The sequence below is a fragment of the Callithrix jacchus genome, chromosome 18 (genome assembly GCF_049354715.1).
Source record: "Callithrix jacchus isolate 240 chromosome 18, calJac240_pri, whole genome shotgun sequence".
In the NCBI taxonomy this organism is placed as follows: domain Eukaryota; kingdom Metazoa; phylum Chordata; class Mammalia; order Primates; family Cebidae; genus Callithrix; species Callithrix jacchus.
The window spans coordinates 8068150-8096107 of record NC_133519.1 but is presented as its reverse complement, the minus strand read 5'-3'; the positions used below and the strand labels follow the sequence as shown (position 1 = coordinate 8096107).

At 40.9% G+C, this 27958-nt stretch overlaps 1 protein-coding gene and 1 pseudogene across 7 annotated transcripts in view; one reads left to right on the top strand and one right to left on the bottom strand.

Moving 5' to 3' along the window:
- Positions 1-27958, bottom strand: part of GPR89A (G protein-coupled receptor 89A) — a 64219-nt gene that overhangs the window by 4025 nt on the left and 32236 nt on the right. For all 7 annotated transcript variants that reach the window (XM_078355451.1, XM_002759822.7, XM_035280101.3 and 4 more), the window contains 4 exons: positions 18952-19061; positions 16335-16423; positions 15361-15453; positions 257-352 (listed from right to left, as the gene is read on the bottom strand). In XM_078355451.1, the coding sequence (XP_078211577.1) occupies positions 257-352; positions 15361-15453; positions 16335-16423; positions 18952-19061 (388 nt within the window). The remainder of the gene's footprint in view (positions 1-256; positions 353-15360; positions 15454-16334; positions 16424-18951; positions 19062-27958) is intronic.
- Positions 9893-10663, top strand: LOC108589004 (large ribosomal subunit protein uL30 pseudogene; annotated as a pseudogene).

Here is a 27958-nt window from a genome sequence, read left to right as displayed (position 1 = left end):
TGTATACCTATGTAACAATCCTGCACGATCTGCACATGTACCCCAGAACTTAAAGTATAATTAAAAAATAAATACAATTCAAATATATTTAACTTAAAAATTTTTTTTCCATGTGAATCCGTCAAACTATACACAGGAGAATGGGAAGAGCAAAAGCAGAAGCCAGTAACTACAGCATGCAAATGACTAACTTAACAATGGGAAGTTGTAGCAGATAAAGAAACATGACAAACCAGAATCTTGATAGAACGCTTACATCAAATTGGATTCCCAGATAATTCACAGTGATCTCAATGCCTCTTGTGACAGGATCTGTTTTCCCAACTCGATCAAAAACAATATTGATGGTGGCCTGCAAAGATGTAGACTTTTATGTTAGAGCATCTTAACAATCACTTACTTTTCCAGAAAGTGACTCAAACTAATAAATAGTCTCTATAACGTATCTTACAGATCAGTGTTCCTAAAAAGGCAATTCTACTCTCAATCCAAACCATATACAGGCAAACAAAAGTCCCTATTTACTCCATCTTTCTTTTTGGTAAAGAGTCAAGGGGAATAAAGCTATGGCATATATGCCTTAATTTATCAGGAGCCAGAAAGGTAACATTCTGGTAGATGAAGTCAGATTAAGAGAATCAAGAAATCCCAGAGTCATACCTTGTGGTTATTTTCTGAATGCTCTAACAGCAAATACTAAAATAACAAAAAAGGAGTTATAGCCAATAAGTCAACGAATGATATCAAAAGGAATCATGAAAAACGCTCAAACTCCAAGATGGCAGTTTGAAAAAAGGAAAAAGAGAAAAAAGAACAGATGGGACCAATGAAAAGAAATAGCAACACAGGGCCGGGTGCGGTGGCTCAAGCCTGTAATCCCAGCACTTTGGGAGGCCGAGGCAGGTGGATCACGAGGTCAACAGATCGAGACCATCCTGGTCAACATGGTGAAACCCCGTCTCTACTAAAAATTACAAAAAAATTAGCTGGGCATGGTGGCACGTGCCTGTAATCCCAGCTACTCAGGAGGCTGAGGCAGGAGAATTGCCTGTACCCAGGGGGGCGGAGGTTGCGGTGAGCCGAGATCGTGCCATTGCACTCCAGCCTGGGTAACAAGAGCAAAACTCTGTCTCAAAAAAAAAAAAAAGAAATAGCAACACAGTAGTTTAAAATCCAACCACATTAGCCGGGCGCGGGGGCTCACGCCTATAATCCCAGCACTTTGGGAGGCTGAGGCAGGTGGATCACGAGGTTAAGAGATCGAGACCATCCTGGTCACCATTGTGAAACCCCGTCTCTACTAAAAATACAAAAATTAGCTGGGCATGGTGGCGCGTGCCTGTAGTCCCAGCTACTTGGGAGGCTGAGGCAGGAGAATTGCCTGAACCCAGGAGGCGGAGGTTGCGGTGAGCCGAGATGGTGCCATTGCACTCCAGCCTGGGTAACATGAGCAAAACTCCGTCTCAAAAAGAAAAAAAAAAAAAAAAAAATCCAACCAAATCAAAAATAAAATTGAAACTCATCAATAATCACATTAAATGTAAATGGTCTGCACAAAAGGTGAGCAAGCTCTGCCACTGGAGTGTGACAGCAGCCACAGACATACACAAATGAATGGACTTGGCTGTGTTCCAATAAAACTTTACTTCCAAATGCTTTTGGCAGTGGTTAGGTTTGGCCTGTGGGCTATAGATTGCTGATCCCTGGCCTAAACATGTCAATGAAATGGTTAGATCGAAGAAAAAAGCGAGATTCAACTATACATTGCTTATGAGAAATGCACTGTAATAAACATAAAGATACAAATAGGTTTAAAGTAGAAGGATGGAAAAAATATATTATGCTAACACTAATCAAAAGAAAGCTAGAACGTCAGAGGCTGGGCGCGGTGGCTCATGCCTGTAATCCCAGCACTTTGGGAGGCTGAGGAGGGTGGATCACGAGGTCAAGAGATCAAGACCATCCTGGCCAACATGGTGAAACCCCGTCTCTACTAAAAATACAAAAATTAGCTGGACGTGGTAGCATATACTTAGCTTCCCCAGCTACTCGGGAAGTTGAGGCAGGAGAATTGCTTGAACCTGGGAGGTGGAGGTTGCAGTGAGCCTGAATGGTGCCACTGCACTCCAGCCTGGCAATACAGCAAGACTCTGTCTTTAAAAAAAAAAAAAAAAAAAAGCTAGGATGTTGATATTAATGTCAGATGAAGTAGATTTCATAGCAAAAAAATACTGCCAGGTATTAAAAGTGACATTTCAGAATGATAAAAGGATCATTTCAACAAGGGGTACACAATGATTCTAAATGTCTATGCACTTAATGACAGAGCTCCAAAATACATAAAGCAAAACTGATAGAAATAAAAAAGAAATGGACAAATCCACAATAATAGCTGGAACCCCCTCTCTCAATAATTGATATAATTAGTCAGAAACTAACAATACTATCAATCAATTTGACACAATTGACATTTATATAACACTCCTGCCAACAAGAGCGGAATATATAACCTACTCAGATACATGTATGAGCTCAAATGACCATATTCTGTCTGGGAAAGGAAACAAGTCAATACATTTTTTTTTCTTTTTTTTAAAGACGGAGTTTCGCTCTTGTTACCCAGGCTGGAGTGCAATGGCGCGATCTCGGCTCACCGCAACCTCCGCCTCCTGGGCTCAGGCAATTCTCCTGCCTCAGCCTCCCGAGTAGCTGGGATTACAGGTACGCGCCACCATGCCCAGCTAATTTTTTGTATTTTTAGTAGAGACGGGGTTTCACCATGTTGACCAGGATGGTCTCGATCTTTTGACCTCGTGATCCACCTGCCTCGGCCTCCCAAAGTGCTGGGATTACAGGCTTGAGCCACCGCGCCCGGCCCAAGTCAATACATTTTAAAAGATTCATATCATACAAAGTATGTTCTTACACCACATGAAATTAAATTAGAAATCAATTAGAGAATAATATTTGGAAGATCCTCAAATATTTTATAACACATTTCTAAATCACCCATGAATCAAAGAGGGAATCAAAGAGAAATCAGCATTTTGAATTGAATGAGAAATACAATTCATTAAAATTTGTGAGATCTATTACAGCAGTACATAGCAAGAAATGTATAGCATTAAAACACCTATATCAGCAAAGGTCTCCAATCAGTGATCTTAGTTTCTATCTTTTTTTTTTTGAGACGGAGTTTTGCTGTTACTCAGGCTGGAGTGCAATGGCGCCATCTCGGCTCACCGCAACCTCCGCCTCCTGGGTTCAGGCAATTCTCCTGCCTCAGCCTCCTGAGTAGCTGGGATTACAGGCGTGCACCACCATGCCCAGCTAATTTTTTGTATTTTTAGTAGAGACAGGGTTTCACCATGTTGACCAGGATGGTCTCCATCTCTTGACCTCGTGATCCACCCACCTCGGCCTCCCAAAGTGCTGGGATTACAGGCGTGAGCCACCACGCCCAGCTAATTTTTTGTATTTTTAGTAGAGACAGGGTTTCACCATGTTGACCAGGATGGTCTCCATCTCTTGACCTCGTGATCCACCCACCTCGGCCTCCCAAAGTGCTGGGATTACAGGCGTGAGCCACCACGCCCAGCTAATTTTTTGTATTTTTAGTAGAGACAGGGTTTCACCATGTTGACCAGGATGGTCTCCATCTCTTGACCTCGTGATCCACCCACCTCGGCCTCCCAAAGTGCTGGGATTACAGGCGTGAGCCACCACGCCCGGCCTTAGTTTCTATCTTAAGAAATTAGAAAAAGAAGACTCAAAATCAGCAGAAGAAAGGAAATAATAAAGACCAAGGCAAGAGTGAAAACCAGTTAACCCAAAAGTTGGTTCTTTAAAAAGTTCGATAAAATCAATAAACTTCTATTAGACTGATAAAGGCAAAAGAGGGAAGTCACAGGTTACCAATATTAATAACAAGAGAGACGTCACTGTCATACTCATGAGGATGGCTATAATAAAAAAGACGATAACAAGTGTTGATGAAGACGTGGAGAAATTAGAACCCTCGTCCCCTGCTGACAGGAATGTAAATTGGTGCTGCCGTTTTGGAAAAGTCTAGTAGTTCTTTAAAAGGTTAAACATATACTTAGCATATGACACAGCAATTCTACCCCTACATGTACATGTAAGAGAAATTAAAACATATGTTCACATAAAAACGTATACATGAGGCTGGGTGCCACGGCTCACATCTGTAATGCCAGCACTTTGGGAAGCTGAGGTGGGTGGATCACCTGAGGTCAGGAGTTCAAGACCAGCCTGGTCAACATGGTGAAACCCTGTCTCTACTACAAATACGAAAATTAGCTGGACTAACAGAAGACAAGAAATAACCAAGGTCAGAGTAGAACTGAAGTAATTAGAGACATAACAAACCCTTCAAAAAAAGTCAACGAATCCAGGAACCAGGTTTTTGAAAAAAACCTGAGAAAGGGCATCTGGGGAAAGCCTAATGTCATACTGAATGGTGAGATTGTCAGGAATAAGGGTAGGATGACTATTCCTACCACTTCTATTCAACTTTGTACTGAAGGTTTTAGCCAGTGCGATAAGACTGCAGGAGGAGCAGGAGAAAAAGGATAAGCAGACAGACAGGAAGGAAGCACAGGGGAAAGGAACAACTTAATTAAAACACTGGCAAGGTCGGGGGAGGGGCCAAGATGGCCAACTAGAAGTAGCTGCTGCTGGCGGCTCCCATCAAGAATGAAAACAGCTAGTGAATACTGCACCTTCGGGCTGAGGTAACCAGGCTCTCTCATCGAGACTGACTAGGCAGTTGGCACAACCCACAGAGAGCGAGGAAAAGCAGGGTTGTGCAGCGGCCCCACCCGGGAGCCACACAGAGCAAAGGGAGTTCCCATCCCCAACCAAGGGAGGTGGTGAGTGATTGCAGCGCCCTCCAGGAAACCATGCTTCTTCTACAGATCTGTGTAACCTGTGAATCAGGAGATCCCCTCGTGTGCCCATGCCAACAGGGCCCTGGGTCCCAAGCAGAGAGCTGCCCAGATGCTCCACGGCCACTGGGGTTGCAGCCAGCAGCAGCAGGCTGGAGACTGCCTAAGATGACCAAGTTCCTGGGGCAGCCGCCATCACTGGGGGTCCCGTCTGCCATTTGCCCCTGCCAGTGCTGGGGAGAATAGGTGGTTTGGACCAGGGGGAATTCCCCGCAGTGCAGCACAGTGCTTTGGCAGACGGTGACCAGACTGCTTCTTTAGGTGGGTCCTGGATCCATTCCTCCTCACCAGGCGGGGCCTCCCCACAGAAATTTCAGCAACTTCTGGTAGGGTTTTATGGAGAGAACTCTGATCTCCTTGGAAAGGAGCCCTTAGGGGTAGGGGTGGTTATGGTCTCCAAAGTTCAGCGGACTTAGTCTTTCCTGCCTGCTGGCTCTGAAGAGTCTGGGCAGTCCAGAGGAGGGGGGATTCCCTTTGGTGCAGCATAGCTGCTCTGCCATGGGGCAGTCAGAGTGCTTCCTTAAGCAGGTCCCTGATCCAGTGTGTCCTGACTAGGTGAAACCCCTCACCAGGGGTTGCCAGGCACCATATATATGTCGCTGGCATAAGATCAGTGCCCCTCTGGGACAGAGCTCCCAGAGGAAGGAGCAGGCTGCCATCTTTGCTGTTCTGCAGCCTCCACTGGTGATACCTCCAGGTGTGGAAGGGACCCAGGCAAGTAGGGTATGGATTGGACCCCCAGCAAATGGCAGCAGCCCTACAGAAGAGAGGCCTGACTGTTAAAAGAAAAACAAACAGAAATGAACAACAACAGCATCAACAAATAAAGACCCCCCAAAACACCCCATCCAAAGGTCAGCAGCCTCAAAAATTGAAGGTAGATAAACTGAGGATGATGAGAAAGCATCAACACACAAATGCTGAAAACTCAAAAAGCCAGAGTGCCTCTTCTCTTCCAGATGATCATAACACCTCTCCAGCCAGGGCACAGAACTGGGCTGAGGCCGAGGGTGAGACGGATGAACTGACAGAAGTAGGCTTTAGAAGGTGGGCAAGAGCAAACTTGGTTGAGCATAAGGAGTAATGTTCTAACTCAATGCAAAGAAGCTAAGAACCATGATAAACTATTACAGGAGCTGTTAACCAGAATAACCAGTTTAAAGAGGAACATAACCTGATGGAGCTGAAGCACGCATGATGTGAACTTCACAATGCAACCACAAGTATCAGTAGTTGAAGGGACCAAGCAGAGGAACGGATCTCAGAACCTGAAGACTATCTTGCTGAAATAAGACAGGCAGACAAGGTTAGAAAAAAAAGAATTATAAGGAATAAACAAAACCTCTAAGAACTATGGGATTATGTAGAAAGACTGAAACCTGCAGCTGATTGGGGTACCTGAGAGAGATGGGGAGAATGGAACCAAGTTTCAAGTTGAAAAACATACTTCAGGATATCATCTATGAGAACTTCCCCAATCTAGCAAGACAGGCTAGAACTTCCCGATTAGCAAGAGAGGCCAACATTCAAATTCAGGAAATCCAGAGAACTCCAGTAAAATACTTCATGAGAAGATCAACCCCAAGACATAATTATTAGATTCTCCAAAGTAGAAATGAAGGAAAAAATGTTAATGGCAGCCAGAGAGAAAGGCCAGGTCACTTACAAAGGGAAATCCATCAGATTAACACAGACCTCTCAGACAAGCCAGAAGGGACTGGGAGCCAATATTCAACATTATTAAAGAACAGAATTTCCAACTCAGAATTTCTTATCTGGCCAAAGTAAGCTTCATATGCAAAGGAGAAATAAAATCCTTTTCATAATAAAATAAATTCCTTTTCAGACAAGTAAATGCTAGAGAACTTGTCACCACACCTTTCAAGAGCTCCTGAAGGAAGCACTAAATATGGAAAAGAAAAACTATTACCAGCCACTACAAAAACACACTGAAGTTCACAGAGTAATGACACTATGAAGCACCTACAATCACAAGTCTGCAAAATAACCAGTTAGCGTCATGATGACAGGATCAAATCACACATAACAATATTCACCTTAAATGTAAATGGGCTAAATGCCCCAAATAAAAGACATGGAATGGCAAGCTGGATAAAGAGTCAAGATCCATTGGTGTGCTGCATTGGGGGACCCATCTCACATGCAAAGAAACACATAGGCTCAAAATAAAAGGGTGGAAGAAAATTTACCAAGGAAATGGAAAGCAAAAAAAGAAAAAACAAAAAAAACAAAGCAGGGGTTGCAATCCTAGTTTCTGACAAAACAGATTTTAAACCAACAAAGACAAAAAAAAAAAAAAAAAGACAAAGAAGGGCATTACATCACAATGGTAAAGGATTCAATTCAACAAGAAGAATTAACTATCCTAAATATATATATACCCAATACAGGAGCACCCAGATCTATAAAGCAAGTTCTTAGAGACCAACAAAGAGATTTATACTCCCACATAATAATAGTGGGAGACTTTAACACCCCACTGTCAATATTAGACAGATCATTGAGACAGAAAATTAACAGAAATATTCAGGACTGGAACTCGGCTCTGGATCAAGTGGATCTGATAGACATCTGCAGAACTCTCTACCCAAAAACAACAGAATATACATTCTTCTTGGTGCCACATGGCACTTACTCTAAAACTGATCACATAATTGGAAGTAAAACACTCCTCAGCAAATGCAAAAAAACTGAAATCATAACAAATAGTCTCTCAGACCACAACACAATCAAATTAGAACTCAAGACTAAGAAACTAACTCAAAACCACACAACTACATGAAAATTGAACAACCTGCTCCTGAATGACTCCTTAGTAAATAACGAAATTAAGGCAGAAGTCAAGAAGTTCTTTGACACTAATGAGCACAAAGAGACAACATACCCGAATCTCCGGGACACAGCTAAAGCAGTGTTAAGAGGGAAATGGATTGCACTAAATGCCCACATCGAAAAGCCAGAAAGAGCTCAAATCGACAGCCTAACATCACAACTAAAAGAACTAGAGAACCAAGAGCAAACGAACTCCAAAGCTAGCAGAAGACAAGAAAACATCAAGGTCAGAGCAGAACTGAAGGAGACAGAGCCACAACAAACCCCTCGACAAGTCAACGAATCCAGGAGCCAGTTTTTTGAAAAAATTAATAAAATATAGATTGCTACTAGACTCATAAAGAAAAAAGAGAGAAGAATCGAACACACAATAAAAATGATAAAGGGGAGGGGTATCACCACTGACACCACAGAAATACAAATAACCATCAGACAATACTATAACACCTCTATGCAAATAAACTAGAAAATCTAGAAGAAATGGATACATTCCTGGACGCATACACCCTCCCAAGACTGAACCAGGGAGAAGTTGAATCCCTGAATAGACCCATAATGAGTTCTGAAATTGGGGCAGTAATAAGTAGCCTATCACCAAAAAAAGCCCAGGACCAGATGGATTTACAGCTGAATTCAGAGGTACAAAGAGGAGCTGGTACCATTTCTTCTGAAATGATTCCGAACAATGGGAAAGGAGGCACTCCTCCCTAACTCATTTTATGAGGCCAGCATCATCCTGATACCAAAACCTGGCAGAGCTACAACAACATCAGAGACCAACATCCCTGAAGAACACCGATGCAAAAATCCTGGCAAACCAAATCCAGCAGCACATCAAAAAACTTATCTACCATGATCAACTCGGTTTCATCCCCAGGATGCAAGGCTGGTTCAACACACGTGAATCAATAAACATAATCCATCACATAAATAGAACCAATGACAAAAACCACACGATTATCTCAATAAACACAGAAAAGGCCTTTCATAAAATTCAACATTCCTTTATGCTACAAACTCTCAATAAACTTTAATAAATTAAAGGAACATACCTCAAAATAATAAGAGCCACTTATAACAAACCCACAGCCAATATCATACTGAATGGGCAAAAGCTGGAAGCATTCCCTTTGAAAACCAGCACAAGACAGGGTGCCCTCTCTCACCACTCCTACTCAACATACTATTGGAAGTTCTGGCCAGCACAATCAGGCAAGAGAAATAAATAAAGAGTATTCAGATAGGAAGAGAGGAAGTCAAATTCTCATTGTTTGCAGATGACATAATCCTATTTCTAGAAAACCCCATGTCTCAGCCCAAAAGCTACTTAAATTGATAAGCAACTTCAACAAAGTCTGAGGATACAAAAATCAATGTGCAAAACTCACAAGCATTCCTATACACTAACAACAGACAAGCAGAGCGCCAAATCATTAATGACCTCCCATTTACAATTGCTACAAAGAGAATAAAACACCTGGGAATACAGCTAATAATAGAAGTGAAAGACCTCTTCCAGGAGAACTGCAAACCACTGCTCAAGGGACTCAGACAGGACACAAACAAATGCAAAAGCATTCCATGCTCCTGGACAGGAAGAATCAATACCAAGAAAATGGCCATACTGCCCAAAGTAATTTATAGATTCAATGCTACTCCCATTAAACTACCATTGACATTCTTCACAGAATTAGAAAAAATAATTTAAAAATTCATATGGAAGCAAGAAAGAACCTGTGCAGTCAAGATGATCATAAAGTAAAAGAACAGAGCTGGAGGCTTCACGCTACGTGACTTCAAACTATACTACAAGGTTACAGTAACCAAAATAGTATGGTGCTGGTACAAAAACAGATACATAGACCAATGGAACAGAACCGAGAACTCAGAAACAAGACTGCACATCTACAGCCATCTGATCCTTGACAAAGCTGACAAAAACAAGCAATGGGGAAAGGACTCCCTGTTTAATAAACAGTGCTGGGAAAACTGGCTAGCCATATGCAGAAAACTGAAATTGGAACCCTTCTTTACACCTTATACAAAAATTAACTCAAGATGGACTAAATGTAGCTCTTTTTCCAGCTGGAACCATGGAGGGTGTAGAAGAGAAGAAAAAGAAGAAGGTTCCTGCTGTGCCAGAAACCCTTAAGAAAAAGGGAAGGAATTTCGCAGAGCTGAAGATCAAACGCCTGAGAAAGGAGTTTGCCCAAAAGATGCTTCGAAAGGTAAGGAGGAAGCTTATCTATGAAAAAGCGAAGCATTATCACAAGGAATATAGGCAGGTGTACAGAACTGAAGTTTGAATGGTGAGGATGACAAGGAAAGCTGGCAACTTCCGTGTACCTGCAGAACCCAAACTGGCATCTGTCATCAGGATCAGAGGTACCAATGGTGTGAGCCCAAAGGTCCGAAAGGTGTTGCAGCTTCTTCGCCTTCGTCAAATCTTCAGTGGAACCTTTGTGAAGCTCAGCAAGGCTTCAATTAACATGCCGAGGATTGTAGAGCCATGTATTGCATGTGGTACCCAAATCTGAAGTCAGTAAATGAACTAATCTACAAACACGGTTACAGCAAAATCAAAAAGAAGCGCATTGCTTTGACAGATGACGCTCTGATTGCTCGATCTCTTGGAAAATATGGCATCATCTGCATGGAGGATCTGATTCATGAGATCTAGACTGTTGGAAAACGCTTCAAAGAAGCAAGTAACTTCCTGTGGCCCTTCGAGTTATCTTCTCCACGAGGCGGAATGAAGAAGAAGACCACCAATTTTGTAGAAGGGTGGAGATGCCGGCACCAGGGAGGATGAGATCAACAGGCTTATTAGAAGAATGAACTAAGGTGTCTGCCATGATTATTTTTCCAAGCTGGTCACTTAATAAACAGCACCTGCTCTCAACTGAAATGTGTTGTTGTATTTGTGATTTCTTTTGTTGTTAGCCTGACTTTGTCTTCCCTTCACTATTGTGGCAAGTCTTGTGTGTGATAAAATTAAGCCAAATCAACAGCCCGTTACATGCAAAATCAGGGTTTAGTCTGTGTGAAGTACATCTCTTGGGTTTTTAAAAGGCTTTTCTTATTTTTCTTTTTTTTAAAGACTGGGTTTCACCATGTTGGTCAGGCTGGTCTTGAACTCTCGACCTCAGGTGATCAGCCCACCTTGGCCTCCAAAGTGCTTGGATTACAGGCATGAGCCACCACACCCGGCCTTTAAAAGGCTTTTCTCAGCTACTCTGGGTGCACAGCCTATAGGGTAGTCCTGTAAAAAAATAAAAAATTTTAAAAAAGGCTTTTCTCTACAAAAGATCTTTACTTTTTGTCTTTGAACTGTGCTGAGTGATTCAAAATGGGTTTATTCTAAGAAAGCCTATTTATGGCCGGGCGCGGTGGCTCACGCCTATAATCCCAGCACTTTGGGAGGCTGAGGCGGGTGGATCATGAGGTCAAGAGATAGAGACCATCCTGGTCAACATGGTGAAACCCCGTCTCTACTAAAAATACAAAAATTAGCTGGGCACGGTGGCGCATGCCTGTAGTCCCAGCTACTCAGGAGGCTGAGGCAGGAGAATTTCTTGAACCCAGGAGGCGGAGGTTGCGGTGAGCCGAGATGGTGCCATTGCACTCCAGCCTGGGTAACGAGAGCGAAACTCTGTCTCAAAAAAAAAAAAAAAAAAAGAAAGCCTATTTCACAAGCAGTTGTACATGATTTGTAGGTAAGATATTATAACTTTGGTTTATGGAAAAAACTGAATTGAGTTCTAAAATTCATTTCTCAGGCCTTAGCTTGTTTATAAACTACCATATAAATGGGTTGTTTTCCTCTTGCATTCCATTTTTGTGTTCTTGTTTTGCATCTTTTGCAATACTTTGTTACCAATAATTGTTCCATACTGTGGACATTCTGAAGGAAGAAATGAAATTTGTGCCCAGGGATGCAAATTATTTCTGAGCACATGGTGAAATGAATGAGCAAAAAACTTGAAAGGTTTTGGGTATTTTATAAATAACATTCCTCTATATGTCGTGTATCATCTCACTTAGACTAGTGAACAAGGTAGAGTGTAACATGAAGTACATTCAATACAAGTAAAAATGTTTGTGGGCCTCAAAAAATAAGACAAAACAAATCAAAAAGACTAAATGTAAAACCCAAAACTATAAAAAACCTAGAAGAAAATCTAGGCAATACCATTTAGGACACGGCGCAGGCAAAGGTTTCATGACAAAAATGTCAAAAGCAATTTCCACAAAAGCAAAAATTGACAAATGATATCTAATTAAAGAGCTTCTGCACAGCAAAATAAACTATCATCAGGGTGAACAAGCAACCTACAGAATGGGAGGTATTTTCACAATCTATCCATCTGACAAAGGCCTAATATCCAGAATCTACAAGGAACTTAAACAAATTTACAAGAAAAAAAATCAAACAACCCCATTAAAAAGTGGGCAAAGGACATAACAGATAATTCTCAAAAGAAGACATTTATGTGGCCAACAAACATGAAAAAAAAAGCTCAGTATCACTGATCATTAGAGAAATGCAAATCAAAACCACAATGAGAAACCATCTCACACCAGTCAGAATGGCAATTATCGAAAAGTCAAGAAACAACAGATGCTGGCAAGGCTACAGAGAAAATAGGAACGCTTTGACAGTGAAGGTGGGAAAGTACATGAACTCAACCATTGTGGAAGACAGTATGGTGACTCCTCAAAGACCTCGCACCAGAAATGCCATTTGACCCAGCAATCCCATTACTGGATATACACCCAAAGGAATATAAACCATTCCATTATAAAGATACATACACATGTATGTCCACTGCAGCACTATTTACAATAGCAAAGACAAGGAATCAACCCAAATGTCCATCAGTGATAGACTGGATAAAGAAAATGTGGTACATATACACATGGAATACTATACAGTCATAAAAAGGAATGAGAACATGTCCTTTGCAGGGACACGGATGGAACTGGAAGCCATCATCCTCATCAAACTAATGCGGGAACAGAAAACCAAATACCACATGTTCTCACTTATAAGTGGGAGCTGAACAATGTGAACACACAGACACAGGGAAGGGAAAAACACAAACTGAGACCTTTCGAGGTGGGGCAGGGGGAGGGAGAGAATCAGGAAAAATAGCTAATGGATGCTGGGCTTAATACCTAGGTGACAGGTTGATAGATGCAGCAAATCATCATGGTACACTCTTACCTATATAACAAACCTGCACATCCTGCACATGTACCTCAGAACCAAAAATTAAAAAAAAAAAAAAAATGGCAAAAGATTCAGATAATTCACCAAAAAAAAAAAAAAAAAAGGGTGGAAAATAAACACATGACCAGATGCTCAATATTATTAGACATTAAAGAAATCTAATTAAAACCACAATGCAATACCACCTCATATCTATCAGAATGTCTAAAATTATTAAGACTGGCCATGTAGCGTGTTGGTGAGGGTGTGGAAGAACTGACACTCATACAGTGCAGGTAGAAATGTTAATCACCAATATTTTTGGAAAAGAGTTGCTGTTTCTTCAAAAGTTAAACATTACACCTGCCATATGATCCAGGCACTCCACTCCTTAGTGCCTACTCAAGAGAAAGCCTATGCCTCTACACAAAATTGTACACAAATGTTCACAGAGACTTTATCTGTAATATCCTCAAACTGGAAAGAACCAAATACCCATCATCAGATGAAAGGACAAACAAAATTGTGGCATGGCCAAACCATGGAAACACTACTCAGAAATAAAAAGGAATAAACTACGGATACATATCATAACATGGATAAAATGTAAAATAATCATGCTGAGTAAAATATGCCAGACAGAAAAAGGATATATATTGTAGGATTCTACTTACATAACATACTGGAAAACACAAACTAATACATAATGAGAGAAAGCAGATTGGCAGTTGTCTGGAGACTAGAGGTGTGGGAGAAAGGCATTATAAAGGACACAAGGAATATTACGGCAGTGATGGATGGACATGTTCTCTGTCTTGACTGTGGTGATGGTTGTTACACAGGGATATATAAATATGTTAACATGTTCAGTTTATGTATCAGTTATACCCCGATAAAGCTGTTAAAAAATGACATGCTTCCCTAGGCTGGGCGTGGTGGTTCATGCCTATAATCCCAATCCCAGCACTTTGGGAGGCTGAGACGGGTAGATTGCCTGAGCTCAGGAATTTGAAGCCACCCTGGGCAACACGGTGAAACCCTGTCTCTACTAAAATACAAAACAATTAGCCTGGTGTGGTGGTACAGACTTGTAATCGCAGCTACTTGGGAGGCCGAGGCAGGAGAATTGCTTGAGCCTGGGAGGCAGAGGTGGCAGTGAGCCAAGACTGTGCCACTGCCCTCTAGCTTGGGCGACAGAGACTCCATCTTAAAAAAAAAAAAAAAAAAAAGACATGCTTCCCTAAAGGCTGTATCTTAGGAAAATACCTTTTAGTAGCTTCACTAACTGAACATACTATCTTCATTCATTCTCTCCCAATGAATGGAGATTTCAAAATGTCATCTGAGTAGTATTGACATACATTTATTGTAACACTAGATACTTTACATCCAAAACCCTTATTCATCTACATTGATCAAAATTAACTAACAAGCTGACAAAGCTCCTCTTTGCCCAAATACAATCCCAGTAGGAAAGTCATCAAACTAGACAGCCAAATCAGCCTTTTCCGTAATCACAATGAAATCCATTAATACCTGAATTAGAGGTAACGACAGATGCTGTACATAAACCACAAAAGAATCAGAGCTATAGGTACGGCGAATGAATTTATCCATGGAAATACATTTTAGAATTTACTATGAACTTAATAGGTATACACTAAAAAGGACAAGTACTTCTGAGCTGAAGGTAGAAGTTGAGGTTATATACAGTCATGTACTCATAATACAGAAAGCAGAATGTAAAATAAGAAATGTTCACATTCAATTAATTAATTAATTGGTTATTTTTGTTGAGATGGAGTCTCGCTCTGTCCCCTAGGCTGCAGTGCAGTGGCATGATCTTGGCTCACTGCAACCTCCACCTCTTGGGTTCCAGTGATTCTCCTGCCTCAGCCTCCCGAATAGCTGGGGTTCCAGGCACCCACCACCACACCTGGCTAATTTTTCTATTTTTAGTAGAGGTGGGGTTTCACCATGTTGGCCTGAGTGGTCTTGAACTCCTGACCTAAGATGATCTGCCTGCCTTGACCTCCCAAAGTGCTGGGATTACAGGCATGGGCCACTGCTCCGGCTTCAATTTAGATACTTCATAAACTAAGCCTTATTAACAATTTCTGACAGAAGAAAAATGCAACCTCCCTTTTCTACATGATCTAAAAAAGGGGAGAGGAAAAAGAATGAAGCCAAGAGATGTGAACGATCATGGTCTCTGTTGACTCAATCACATTTGGAATTTATTTCAATGTATCAGTCAAATCCACTCTTACCACCCTGCCATTACTAGGGAAAAACCTAAACTCTGACAATTAAAAATAATACACTTACCATGAAAATTTTCCAAACACAGTAAATAGAGAAAAAGTAACCAAGAAAATTAAAGTATTTCCCTTTGAAGGTTTTGGAGTATTCTATTCTCTCCTGGGGGAAAACAAACACAAAACATGGTGCTCAGCAAAATATAAATTTATATTCAACACAAGTATTCTTCCCTCTATGAATCACTGTTCAGGCTAAATAAAAAAAACCATACACTGTAATAGTAATAGTGGCTGCGACCAACATTTACTGATGCTTACTTTCAGCCAGGGACTGGGATAACATCTTACATGCATTATCCACTTAGTCTTCATTAAGACTCTTATGAGATATGTTCTATTACCTTAATTTTATAGATGAGAAAAATGGAGGCTCTGAGAGATTAATAAGTTGCTGAAATTCACACAGCTGGTGAGCAGGCTCAGGTCTGTTTCCAAAGCCTATGTTAACCTCTGTTCTATATGGCTACTCCTGTAAAGTTGTCCTCAAAAAGAATTAAAACAGTTTGCAATCTTTACTAACATATTTTACATATTTAAATTATATTTTATTTTAGGTGTACATAGCAAAGTTACTTCTTGCAGTTTTGACACTGATCTGGATCCTTTAAAATAGGGCTAGGCCATGCATTGCAGACAGGTGACTATTGCTCTTATAATATCACTAATTTATAAAGGAATAAAAGTAGCTACCATCTTCATACAAGGTCAGTAGGAGATGGTATGTATCACCTTCCTAAATGTTGAAAAGCTTCTTCTGACTAGCCCTACAATTGCTACTATTGAGAGTGTTCCATTAAGGATTTTGCTAGTGATAGGAGCAATTTCATGAAGAGGGATCCCTCATCCCTAATGCTTCACGGCTGATATCAGAGCTGTGAGGTGTCTCTTGCTTGGCCACAGAGAACCCGAAAAAGCCATTTAGTGTTGTTCTCTCTTTAATCATATTGGTAAAAACCACACTTCAGTTTCCTTGCTCTGTACCTTGGTAGCATACAGATCAGCTGTTTCCAGAAAAAGCTGCCTGCTTAGTTCTTCCAAAGCATCCACTTCCTGTTGAATAAGAGTAAGATCTGGCACAAAATGGGCATCAAGGTTTAAATCACATAGGAATTTCAAGAAATGGCAATAAGAAAACATATACTTCTGGTTTCTCCTCTAGTGGATTCCAGGAATTGCCTGTATTCTCAATTTCCTGTTTCACAGTCAGCAGCGCTATTTCAGAGCAAGTGCCCAACCTCTGACACAGGTGTGTAAAAGCTTCTCCATCAGGAGCGTCACCACCAAACAATTACCACTCAGTTTCTCTGAAGTCAGGCGGCTCAAACAGATGGTTTCATGTGTTTTTTGATTTATCTAGTTAGATTAAGCCAAATGTTACATTCAACATTGTAAATGGTTACATAATAGTAACATCTATAATGAAGCATAGCTTTCTCCTACATTATCTGAATAACTATAATGCTTATATGCTATAAAAGGGAACGAACACTTTACACTGTGTTCTAATACAGGCTAGGATTTACTGACATTTTCTTTTCAAACATTGTCTTCTCTAAACAATCCCATGAAAGAGGTGTTATCCATTTTGCATATAAGGAAAGTGAAGCTCAGAGTTAAATAACTTGCTCAAAGTCACACAGTTAATTGGTGGAGGTGCAAAGTTAGATCCTTTTCTCCTCCGAAGCCTGCCGTTTCCATTACACGATGTCATTTTCCAAGAACTCAATCAGGTAGAGTTCATACTTCCCTGTTTGGAAAACAGGGGCTCAGGGAGGTTAAATAATCCTAATATATTTGTTGACTCATCACTAACACAGCTCATACCTGTATTATTGGCTTTTATGGACTTTTAAGTAATAAAAACGGTAAATACAGCCCCTTCTAAAATAAAAGCATATCATTCAATCCAAATCCTCCCTCCTTTCTGTGATTTTTTCCCACTATTATGCAATCAGTAAGTGGCCTTCAGTTCCTCTAGTGGCTACTATTGGCATGGTTCAGGCCACCAAACATGGTTTAGTTATATGCCTGTCTCTCCCATGATTAGAGGGTAAACTCCTTGGGGAGAAAGGCTGTATTATCATTTTATTCCTTAGCACTCGGCCTGGAAATAGGAGATACGAAATAAATGTTTAAATAAATCTAAATTAAATAAATCTAAATCAATCCCTTTTCTTTCTCTTCCATAATCTTCTTGCCTTTCTTTGATCTTCTTATTTTCACTCTACAGCAGGACATAAATCATCATTTATAGCAAGAATAGACATCATTCTTTAATTGAGGCAAAAAGGAATTTGTATTTCCCTGGGCCAGAGAAGCAAATAGGAGCATGCTACCTCATGCTGAGTTCCCCAAGTTTTGACCTAACAGTGTCAGAGCTACACGGAAATATGGTTACCTAACTTGGCAAGTAGTTCAATATCGTAACCAGTCAGGAAAGAACAATTTATTAGTCTCTTAATCAAATCTCCTTGATTTTATTTTTTATTTTTTGAGACAGGGTCTACCTCTGTTGCCCGGGCAACAGAGGTGGTGTTATCTGGGCTCACTGCAACCTTAGCCTCCCAAGTTCAAGCAATCCTCCCACCTCTGCCTCCCGAGTAGTTGGGACTGCAGGCACATGCCAGTAGGCCTGGCTAATTTTTGTATTTTTTGTAGAGATGGGGTTTTGCCATGTTGCCCAAGCTGGTCTCGAACTCCTGGGCTCAAGTGATCTGCCAACCTTGGCCTTGCAAAGTGCTGGGATTACAGGGATGAGCCACTGTACCCAACCTCTCCTTGATTCTTGAAACCAAAGAGTCACTGGAGAAGGAGAGCTAATTAAAATTTGTTTAGGAATGCTAAGTACTTTAGAAATTGGCCTTTATGGGCCTGCGCCACGGCTCATGCCTATAATCCTAGCACTTTGGGAGGCTGAAGCGGGCGGATTACCGGAGGTCAGGAGTTTGAGACCAGCCTGACCAACATGGAGGAACCCCGTCTCTACTAAAAATACAAAATTAGCCGGGTGTGGTGGTGCATGCCTGTAATCCCAGCCACTCTGCAGGCTGAGGCAGGAGAATCGCTTGAACCCCGGAGGTGGAGGCTGCGGTGAGCTGGGATTGTGCTGAGCCAAGATTGTGCCATTGCACTCCAGCCTGGGCAACAAGAGCAAAACTCTATATAAATAGATAGATAATAGGCCTTTACCATCCCATATACAAGCCATTTATTTTAGGTAGTCATTATGCTTTATGGTGGTGTTTCAGAGGTGAGAAATGTAATAGTGTAGCGGAAAGAACTATGAAGAGGAGACCACAGTTATGTTCCTAGCTTTGCCACAAACCACTGTGTGACTTAATCTCTCTGGGTCTATTTTCTCATCTGTAAAATGGAGAGACTGACATTTTAGGACCGCTTCAGCCCAAAGACATAATGTTATGATCTTGTGTGGGTGTTGGAAAGATGACTGTACACATGGTACTCCCTAAGCCTAGCTCGTAGGAGTCTGGACTCTGATGCAGTCAGGTACCTTAGAAGGGACTATCCCAATACTACTTTTTCCATTTGCCCTTCCTCCAGAGTTGAAAAAAGAATCAAGCAGAGGAACAAAGGATACTTTCACTTCCTGGTGCTGAAGTGGCAACACTTTTTATCATTCCCCAGAAACCTGATGGTTTGTTATGCACCTCCCCCTTCTGGAACATTGTTCTCCGTGCCATTGCCATCCTGAAATGAAAGAAAATATAAAACCTCAGCAAGGAAGCAGGGACCCTCACAGTCCAGTCCCATCCACTCTCCAGTCTCATGACTGCCTCCCTCATGTACTGAGCTGTTTATGGAAGGATACTGATTCTCGAGTCCTACTTTTTGTTTTTTCTTTTTGAGAGGGAGTTTCGCTCTTGTTGCTCAGGCTGGAGTGCGATGGTGCAGTCCATCTTGGCTGCAACTTCTGCCTCCCTGGTTCAAGCAATTCTGCTTCAGCCTCCTGAGTAGCTGAGATTACAGGCAGCTGCCACCAGGCCCAGCTAATTTTTTGTATTTTTAGTAGAGATGGGGTTTCACCATGTTGGCCAGGCTGGTCTTGAACACCTGACCTCAGGTGATCTACCCGCCTGGGCCTCCCAAAGTGCTGGGATTACAGACGTGAGCCACCGTGCCTGGCCTGGAGTCCTACTTTTCCACTACTTACAACTAGAAGCAATGTGGCCTGGGTGAAGAAGCATAGAATTTGGGCTAGGCAATAAATTTGAGGATTGTTCTGCCACTTGGCAGCTGGGAGGTCTTAGAGTTTTCTTCTCCCAATCTCTGGATGGTCGTGAAGACAAATAAAATGATAAATATGAATTCATGTTGTCAACTACAAAGAGCAATGCATACTTTAATTACTACAGTTACCACTGAAAGACACAATACAACAGCTAACATACCCAAGCGACCAGTACACAGTTAGGAACTCAGTATGTGTTTTCTTCCTTTTTTTTCAAAGGCAGATAAAAGGAAAAAAATAGCAAATTTATATAAACTTGTCCCCTTCTAAAATATTAGTCTCTAAGTCCAATGTCCTCACCTTCTGTAATCTGTCCTATGACTGAATAAATCAACAGGAAACCTATCACTCCTTCCTCTTGTCCTCTCAGTCTGTGGAGGACTGACTAGCACAGTGGTAGCTGCTGGCATGTCCCAGCCCACCACAACGGTATTAACAGAGTCCCCGTGAGGTTAAAAAAAAGATCATTTGTACATAAATGATTACTTAAAGGGTTTAATGGGCCCAGGCCTACAGGCATAAAATGAACTAGGATGAGTCACTTTTTTTATTTTTCATTTTTATTCTCTTTGCCAACTCACTGAGCATTTTTTTTTTTTTTTTTTCAGAGACGGGGTTTCACGATGTTGGCCAGGATGGTCTCAATCTCCTGACCTCGTGATCTACCCGCCTCGGCCTCCCAAAGCAGGATGAGTGTAATAAAAATAGAGTAGCAGGACCAAAGAAAAATATAACTCAAGGTGGATATTTTTGGGAGGCAAGAGACAAAAATGGTGAAGAGCAAGAAGCAGCACTGGTATTTATGCCTGGGACTAATACAAATAGTACCAATGATACCAAAGACCAAATGATATTTCTATGGGTGAAATTCGTTGAGCCACTAGCCAAAATGGTATTAATAAGAAAGAATGGCAGCCATTTGGACTTTACTGCTTCCTTTTGAAAATGGCCTTTGCCTGGACAGTGAGTGAACGAAACAGCTCTTTTAGCTCTTTCTGCTCCCAACTATACATCTCCTATCACTCACCATTCTGGGAAGATGTAATAACAACCAGGAAGAAGCTCCGACCTAGGGAGATTCTGACTTGTAAGATTAAGGCTTAGTAATTCTAGGTTTTTACATTTTCATAGTTGAAAAAGCTAGAACACATACACAAAGAAGGCAAGGGTTCTATTCCACTCATTTAATAGCTCCTTTCAGCTTAACATGCTGGGAGGAGGCAGTCGGGAGAGATGAAGTACAGAGCTCCATTCTATTGTCCTTATTTTCAGCGTCTACAATACAACAAACACTAATGACTGGCTGTGGAGTGGAATCGATTGAATATGCAAAGGTGATTGACACTGTGCTGTGGTCTCATAATAGGCGAAGAAGTGAAATCACTAGAAGTAAAAGTTGGCTGCACATAGATAAGGATGGCCTTGTTGTAAACAATCCACTTTTACTTTCAATTGTATTAAGAATCTATTAATTCTAAACCAATTTTGGTTTATCAAATAAGTTGTAGATGAAAAAGAAATGATCATATATTTAAGAAGGTGACAATATTAAACCTTCTGAAATGTGAAAAGGAATTAAACCCCCAACAATACGAGGTACCGTAGAACTAGATCACCTCCCATCTTCACGTTCCTATCATCATCACCATTGCCTCTTTATAACAAGGGCAGCTCAACAAGAAACTTTCTATTTGCTATTAGCCCAGTGTCATTTAAAAGTTCCTAATACGGAAAAACACGCATTTGGCTGAGGTTTGGTGGCAGTATACAAGAGAAGAAGCTAAAAAATGTCACTGTGGTTTAAATGTCAGTCTACTGTTTTCTGGTCTCTGCCGTTTCTAGTAGGAAGTCAGCCAGTACTTTTCTTAAACTTTTCAAAATAATTGTAGATTCATATGTAGTTTTGAGAAAAAATACAGAGATTCCAGGTACTCTTGACCCAGATTTCCCCAACTGAAACATCTTGCAAAACTATAGAACAACCAGGATACTGGCATTGACAGAGTCACAATACAGGATATTTCCATCACCACAAGGATCCCTCAGACTGCACCTGAAGTTTACCTCCCTCCCACCTCCAACTCCTTAACTCTGGCAACCACTAATCTGTTCTCCACGAATCTCTCTCACATTTCTATAATTGCGTCAATTCAAAAATGTATGTATAACTTGGCGGAGGGCAGGGGGAGCAAAAAAATTGTATACGTAACTTGAATAATACAGTATATATCCTTTGGGAATTATTTTTTCACTCAACATAATTTTCTAGAGACTCATCCGGGCCGTTGCGTGTATCAATAGCTTGTTCATTTTTCCTGCTAAGTAGTATTCCATGGCATGAGTGTACCACAGTTTAACCATTCACCCACTGAAGGATATCTCACTTCTTTCTAGTTCTGGGCTACTAATAAAGCTGCTATAAACATTCAAGTACAGTTTTTTGTGTGAACACAAATCTTCATTTTTTTGGATAAACGCCCAGAAGTGCAATTGTTGGGGTGTGGTAACTGTATGTTTAGTTTTTAAAGAAATACCTAAACTGTGTTCCCGAGGGACTGTACCATTCTACCCGGATGCCAGCACTGTACGAGTGATCCTTCCTAGTATTTGGTGTTGTCACTAATTTTTGTGTCAGCTATTCTGATAGGTGTGTACTGATATCTCACGTGGTTTTAATGGCATGTACATAACGGCTAACACCACTGAACACTTCTTCGTGTGCTTATGTGCCATTTTTATATCCTCTACAGTAAAAACGTTCATTCTTTTTTGCCTATTTTCTGACTGCACTTTTTCTTTCTAAATACAAGCTTTGAACATTTTTTATTCTAGATACTAGTGCTTTCTCAAATAAGTGGTTTGCAAATATTTTCTCCCAGGTGGTAGCTTGTCTTTTGATCCTCTTAACAGTCTTTTACAGAGCAAAAGGGTTACATTTTGATGGAGCCCAATTTATCATTTCTTCCTTTTATGGATTGCACTTTTGGTATTAAGTAAAGAACTTTTTGCCTAGCCCTTGATTCCAAAGATTATTTCCTGTTTTTTTTTTTTAATCTTTATTGCTTTTTTTTTTGATGGGGTTTCACCATGTTGGTCAGGCTGGTCTTGAACTCAGGTGATCCGCCTGCCTTGGCCTCCAAAGCACTTGGATTACAGGCATGAGCCACAACACCCGGCCCTGTTTTTTTTCCCTAAAAGTCGTATAGTTTTACATTTTAGTCTATTATCTGTTTTAATTTTATGTAAGGCGTAAGTAAAACTTAGATTTAAATTCATTTTTTTAACCTATGGATGCCTAATTGCTCTAACACCATTTGGTGAAAGGCTATCTTTCCTCTACTGAACTGCTTTTATATCTTTGTCAAAAATTAGCTGGGTGTATTTGTGTATTTTTTTTTTTTTGTCATTTTTTTTGAGACGGCATCTTGCTCAGTCGCCCAGTGGGGAATGCAGTGGTGTGATCTCAGTTTAGTGCAACCTCCACCTCCTTGGTTCAAGCAATTCTCCTGTCTCAGCCTCCCAAGTAGCTGGGACTACAGGCGCACACCATGTCCAGCTAATTTTTGTATTTTTAGTAGAGATGAGGTTTTGCGATACTGGTCAGGCTAGTCTCCAACTCCTGACCTCAGGTGATCCACCCACCTCAGCCTCCCAAAGTGCTGAGATTACAGGCACGAGCCACCGTGCCTGGCCATGGGTTAGTATTTCTGGGTTCTCTTTTCTGTTTCACTGATCTATGTCTGTCAGTACCACAGTCTTGATTACTGCAGCTGTGTCACACATTTTAAGATCAGGTAGACGAATTCTTCTCACATTGTTCTTTTCAAAATTATACCAGCTATTTTAGTTATTTTGCCTTTCTGTACAAATTTTAGAATCATTTTGTGCATATCTACAAATAAATCTTACTGGGATTTTGAAATGAATGACTTTATGTATCAATTTGGGGAGAATATCATTACTATGTTGTCTTCCAGTCCATAAATATGGTATGTCTCTTTATTTGCATCTTCTTTTTCTTCATTAGTTTTATAATTTTCAGTTACAAGTCCTATACGTGTTTTATTAGACTTCCACCTAAGTATTTCATTTTCTGAGTGACTGTAAATAATATATTTAAGCATCTGATATCCATATGTCCATTGCTAGTTTATAGAAATATAATTGACTTTTTAAGAATTTGGTTTGAGAGATTGGGTCTGGTTATGCTGCTCTCGGGCTGCGTTCAAATTCCTGGGCCCAAACAATCCTCTGGCTTTAGCCTCCTGAGTAGCTGGTCAGGCACACGCACCACTGCTCCTGGCTACAACTGATTTTTGTCTGTTTATTTTGTATTCTACAATGTTGTTGAATAACCATTACTTTTTTTCCACCGTTGCCCTATATGTATCATTTTCCTCTTCCTGCTTTCAAGATATATCCTCTTTGACTTTTAGCAGGTTAACTGTATGTACACACAGATGTAGTTTTCTTACGTTTTGGGCCGGTATTTCTTTTTTTGCCTTTCCTTTTCTTCTAGGACTCCAATCAAAACAATGCTGGACTGCTTCATATCGTCTCTTACTGAAACTTTTGTTCATTTTTCTTCATTAAAAAAAAATATATATATATTTTTTGGGCTGGGTGCGGTGGCTCAAGCCTGTAATCTCAGCACTTTGGGAGGCCAAGGCGAGTGGATCACGAGGTCAACAGATCAAGACCATCTTGGTCAACATGGTGAAACCCCGTCTCTACTAAAATTACAAAAAATTAGCTGGGCATGTGTGGGTGCCTGTAATCCCAGCTGCTCGGGAGGCTAAGGCAGGAGAATTGCCTGAACCCAGGAGGCGGAGGTTGCGGTGAGCCGAGATCGCACCATTGCACTCCAGCCTGGTTAACAAGAGCGAAACTCCGTCTCAAAAAAAAAATATATATATATATATATTTTTTTCATTCGAGGTAAGAGTCTTGCTCTGTCACCTGGGCTGGAGTGCAGTGGCACAACTGCAGCTTACTGCAACTTCTGCCTCCCGAGTTCAAGCCATTCTCCAGCCTCTGCCTCCTGAGTAGCTGGGATTACAGGCACCCACCACCATGCCCAGCTAATTTTTTTTTTTTTTGTATTTTTGGTAGAGACAGGGTTTCGCCATGTTCGCCAGACCTCATGTGATCTGCCTGCCTTGGCCTCCCCAAGTGCTAAGAATACAGGCATGAGCACCTGGCCATTTCTCTTCAATCTTCTACCTCTCTATTCTTAAGATTACATGATATCTATTGATCTCAATTTTTATGTTTTGAGAAAAAGTCTCGCTCTGTCGCCCAAGCTGGAGTGCAGTGGCACAATCTCAGCTTACTACAACTTCTGCCGCCTGGGTTCAAGTGATTCTCCTGCCTCAGCTAATTTTGTATTTTTAGTAGAGACAGGGTTTCACTATGTTGGCCAGGCTGGTCTCGAACTCCTGACCTCAGGTGATCCACCCACATCAGCCTCCCAAAGTGCTGGGATTACAGGCGTGAGTCACTGTGCCCCGCCTGAATTTTTATTGATCTGATTCTTCTGTCATCTCAATTCTCCGATTCAGCCTACCTAGTACAATTTTTATTTCAGTTATTGCAGTTTTCGGTCTTCGGATTTCTGTTTTGTCGTTTTGTAAAAGTTTCCACTTCTCTGCTGGGATTCCCTCTTTTCACTTGGATCACACTTTCCTTCACTATCCTATCCTGCTTTTCCTTTGAATGTATTTGTAATGGTTACTTCAAGTCTTTGTGAAATCTTTGATCTGGACCCACCTGGAGTTAGTATCTATGAACCGCTTTTTATCTTGAACATTGGTCATACGGTCCTTTCTTTACATGCCTAGCAAATTTTCTTGAAGGTAATATATTGTAGTGACTTTGGAATCTGGTTTGTTTTTCCGAGAATTTTTTTTGGTACTAATAAGCAGTTAATTTACTTAGACTCAAACTGTGAAATCCGTCATACCTGCAGCAGCTAATGTTCCTGCTGAGTCTTCTGGTTTCTAGCTTCTTTTTTAGCCTAACTCTCCGAAAGTCTCCACTGAGCTTGATTTTGTGTAGGGTGATGGCAGTCTGGGCAGATTCTATAGTCATATTTTAGGACATAATCTCTCTGTGGATCTTATACCTCTAGGGATCCCGTAAATTTTCAGTAGCTTTGCCAGTTCTGAGTTCTACCCTCTGACACCTCCAGCCAGTAAGGCTTTCACTTTCTGTCATCCAAGCTGTGTGTTCAAGCTGCATATAGCCCAGAAAATGCACTCAATCAGAGGCACAGCAACCTTGCAGATCACACCAAGGAGTTCAGTACATCAAGGATAGACTCTCTTCTAGTTTTTGCCTATTTTTTCTCAGGCTCTTTGGTGTGTACCATGGAAATACATTATTTAATGATGATACAGGGATTTGGGAAGGGTTTACACTGAGATTTTGGATCTTAGTCCTTCTGTATTTCCCTCACTTCCAAAATTCCCCCTTTAAATTTTCAGTTACTCAGCTGATTTAAACTCTTATCAACCTGTACACTTGAGCGGGTGCTGGGAGGGTGGGTGGTGCTTGAGGAGCACATGCAGGCAAGATAGCCATCAACTTGTAACAGTTACCTGATGCTCTTCTCAAATTTCCACCTGCCTTTGTTTATTTTCTCCAGTGACTTCAAATACTTGCTTTTAATATTTTTCCCAGTTTTCATGATTTTCTATAGAAGGAATTGCTTAAACTCCACTGTCATTTCTGGAAGTTTCGTCTATTATCATTTGAGAGTGGCTGTGGCTGGTGTTGAAGTTTCACTAGTGAATACATTTCTTCCCCCATCCCTACAAAATTTCTAACAGATCCTAAAAAAACAAATTCAAAGTAGAGGTTAACATTTTTTTCCTCCACTGTTCCAAATAGGAAGATTTTTGCCTCTTTCCTCCTCCCTTTTTCGAGCATTAACTCTTTTGTACATAACAAATGTTACTTTTCTTGTATGTCATCTCACTATGGCCCTCTACTGTTAAGGGGAAAGATGGTTTTCTGGTCACTACTTCTTTCCAACTATGAGTGTTTGCAAAAACAATTTTTCTTTTTTATTAAAAAAATGTTTATTGTATAAAACCACTTGCAAACAACAAAAAGTTTTTCTATATTGTGGAAAATGGCAAGGGCACTGTATGAATCCCAAGGGCCCCTGTGTTGTCATGTTAGCTGTCTATCTGCCCTGTGAGTTCCACTGGGCAAAGGACTGTGCTAATGGGGTCATGCTGGGAGGCTGATTCTTCTGTGAGCCACTCAAATTAATAAAACCTACTGCTGGACCACAAACCATTCCTGATCCTGACCGGACAATGCATTACAGGGGAAACCGGATATACTGTATATAGATCAGAGTCAATTCCTAAGCACTACTAGTATGAAATGGCTTAAAAGTACACATCCACACTTGACATGGGTCACAACTTCTCTTTTTTTTTGAGACAGTCTCGTTCTGTCCCCCAGGCTGGAGTGTACTGGTGCAATCTCAGCTCACTACAACCTATGCCTCCCCGGTCCAAGCGGTTTTCCTGCCTCAGCCTCCAAAGTAGCTGGGATTACAGGCATGTACCACTGCGCCAGGCTAATTTTTGCACTTTTACTAGAGATTAGGTTTTGCCATGTTGGCCAGGCTGGTCTCGAACTCCTGACCTCAGCCTCTCAAAGTGCTGGAATTACAGGCATGAGTACCTGGCCACGACTTCACTTTTATATATTAATCTCTTTATATGAATAAAAGAAATACAGTGAGAAGGAGAATAGCCTTGGGAATCAAAATGATATTGTTCACATATAAATCTTTCACTTTTGAAGAATCTTGCTCTTATTGTTACATTTTTAAAAATATGCATTTATATACATTCATGTAAAATAATAAATGTAAATAAAATAAATTATACACGTGTCTACCTTCAATATCCTAGTAAAGACATGCAGAGATAGAGACAAATAATTAGTTGGTGAAGCTGAGCCTTCTTTATCATTCTAATTTCTAATGTTATCTCTTACATTAAGGCTTCTTTGACTTGACTATGGGTCTTACTATAGAAAAGTGTTGAAGAAGGAAATACGAAAGGTGAAAATACTCATGCAATTCAAAACCTGTTTCCATTTATATTGGATAATAATAACGATCATAGAGAGAGTAGAGTAATAAGCTTCATGAAGGTGAGAAATGGTTCACTTGTTCATCACTCTATCCCTAGTATCTAGTACAGTGCCTGGCATGAACTAGGTTTTCTATAAATTTTTTTTTCTTTTGAGATGGAGTTTCGCTCTTGTTACCCAGGCTGGAGTGCAATGGCGCGATCTCGGCTCACGGCAACCTCCACCTCCTGGGTTCAGG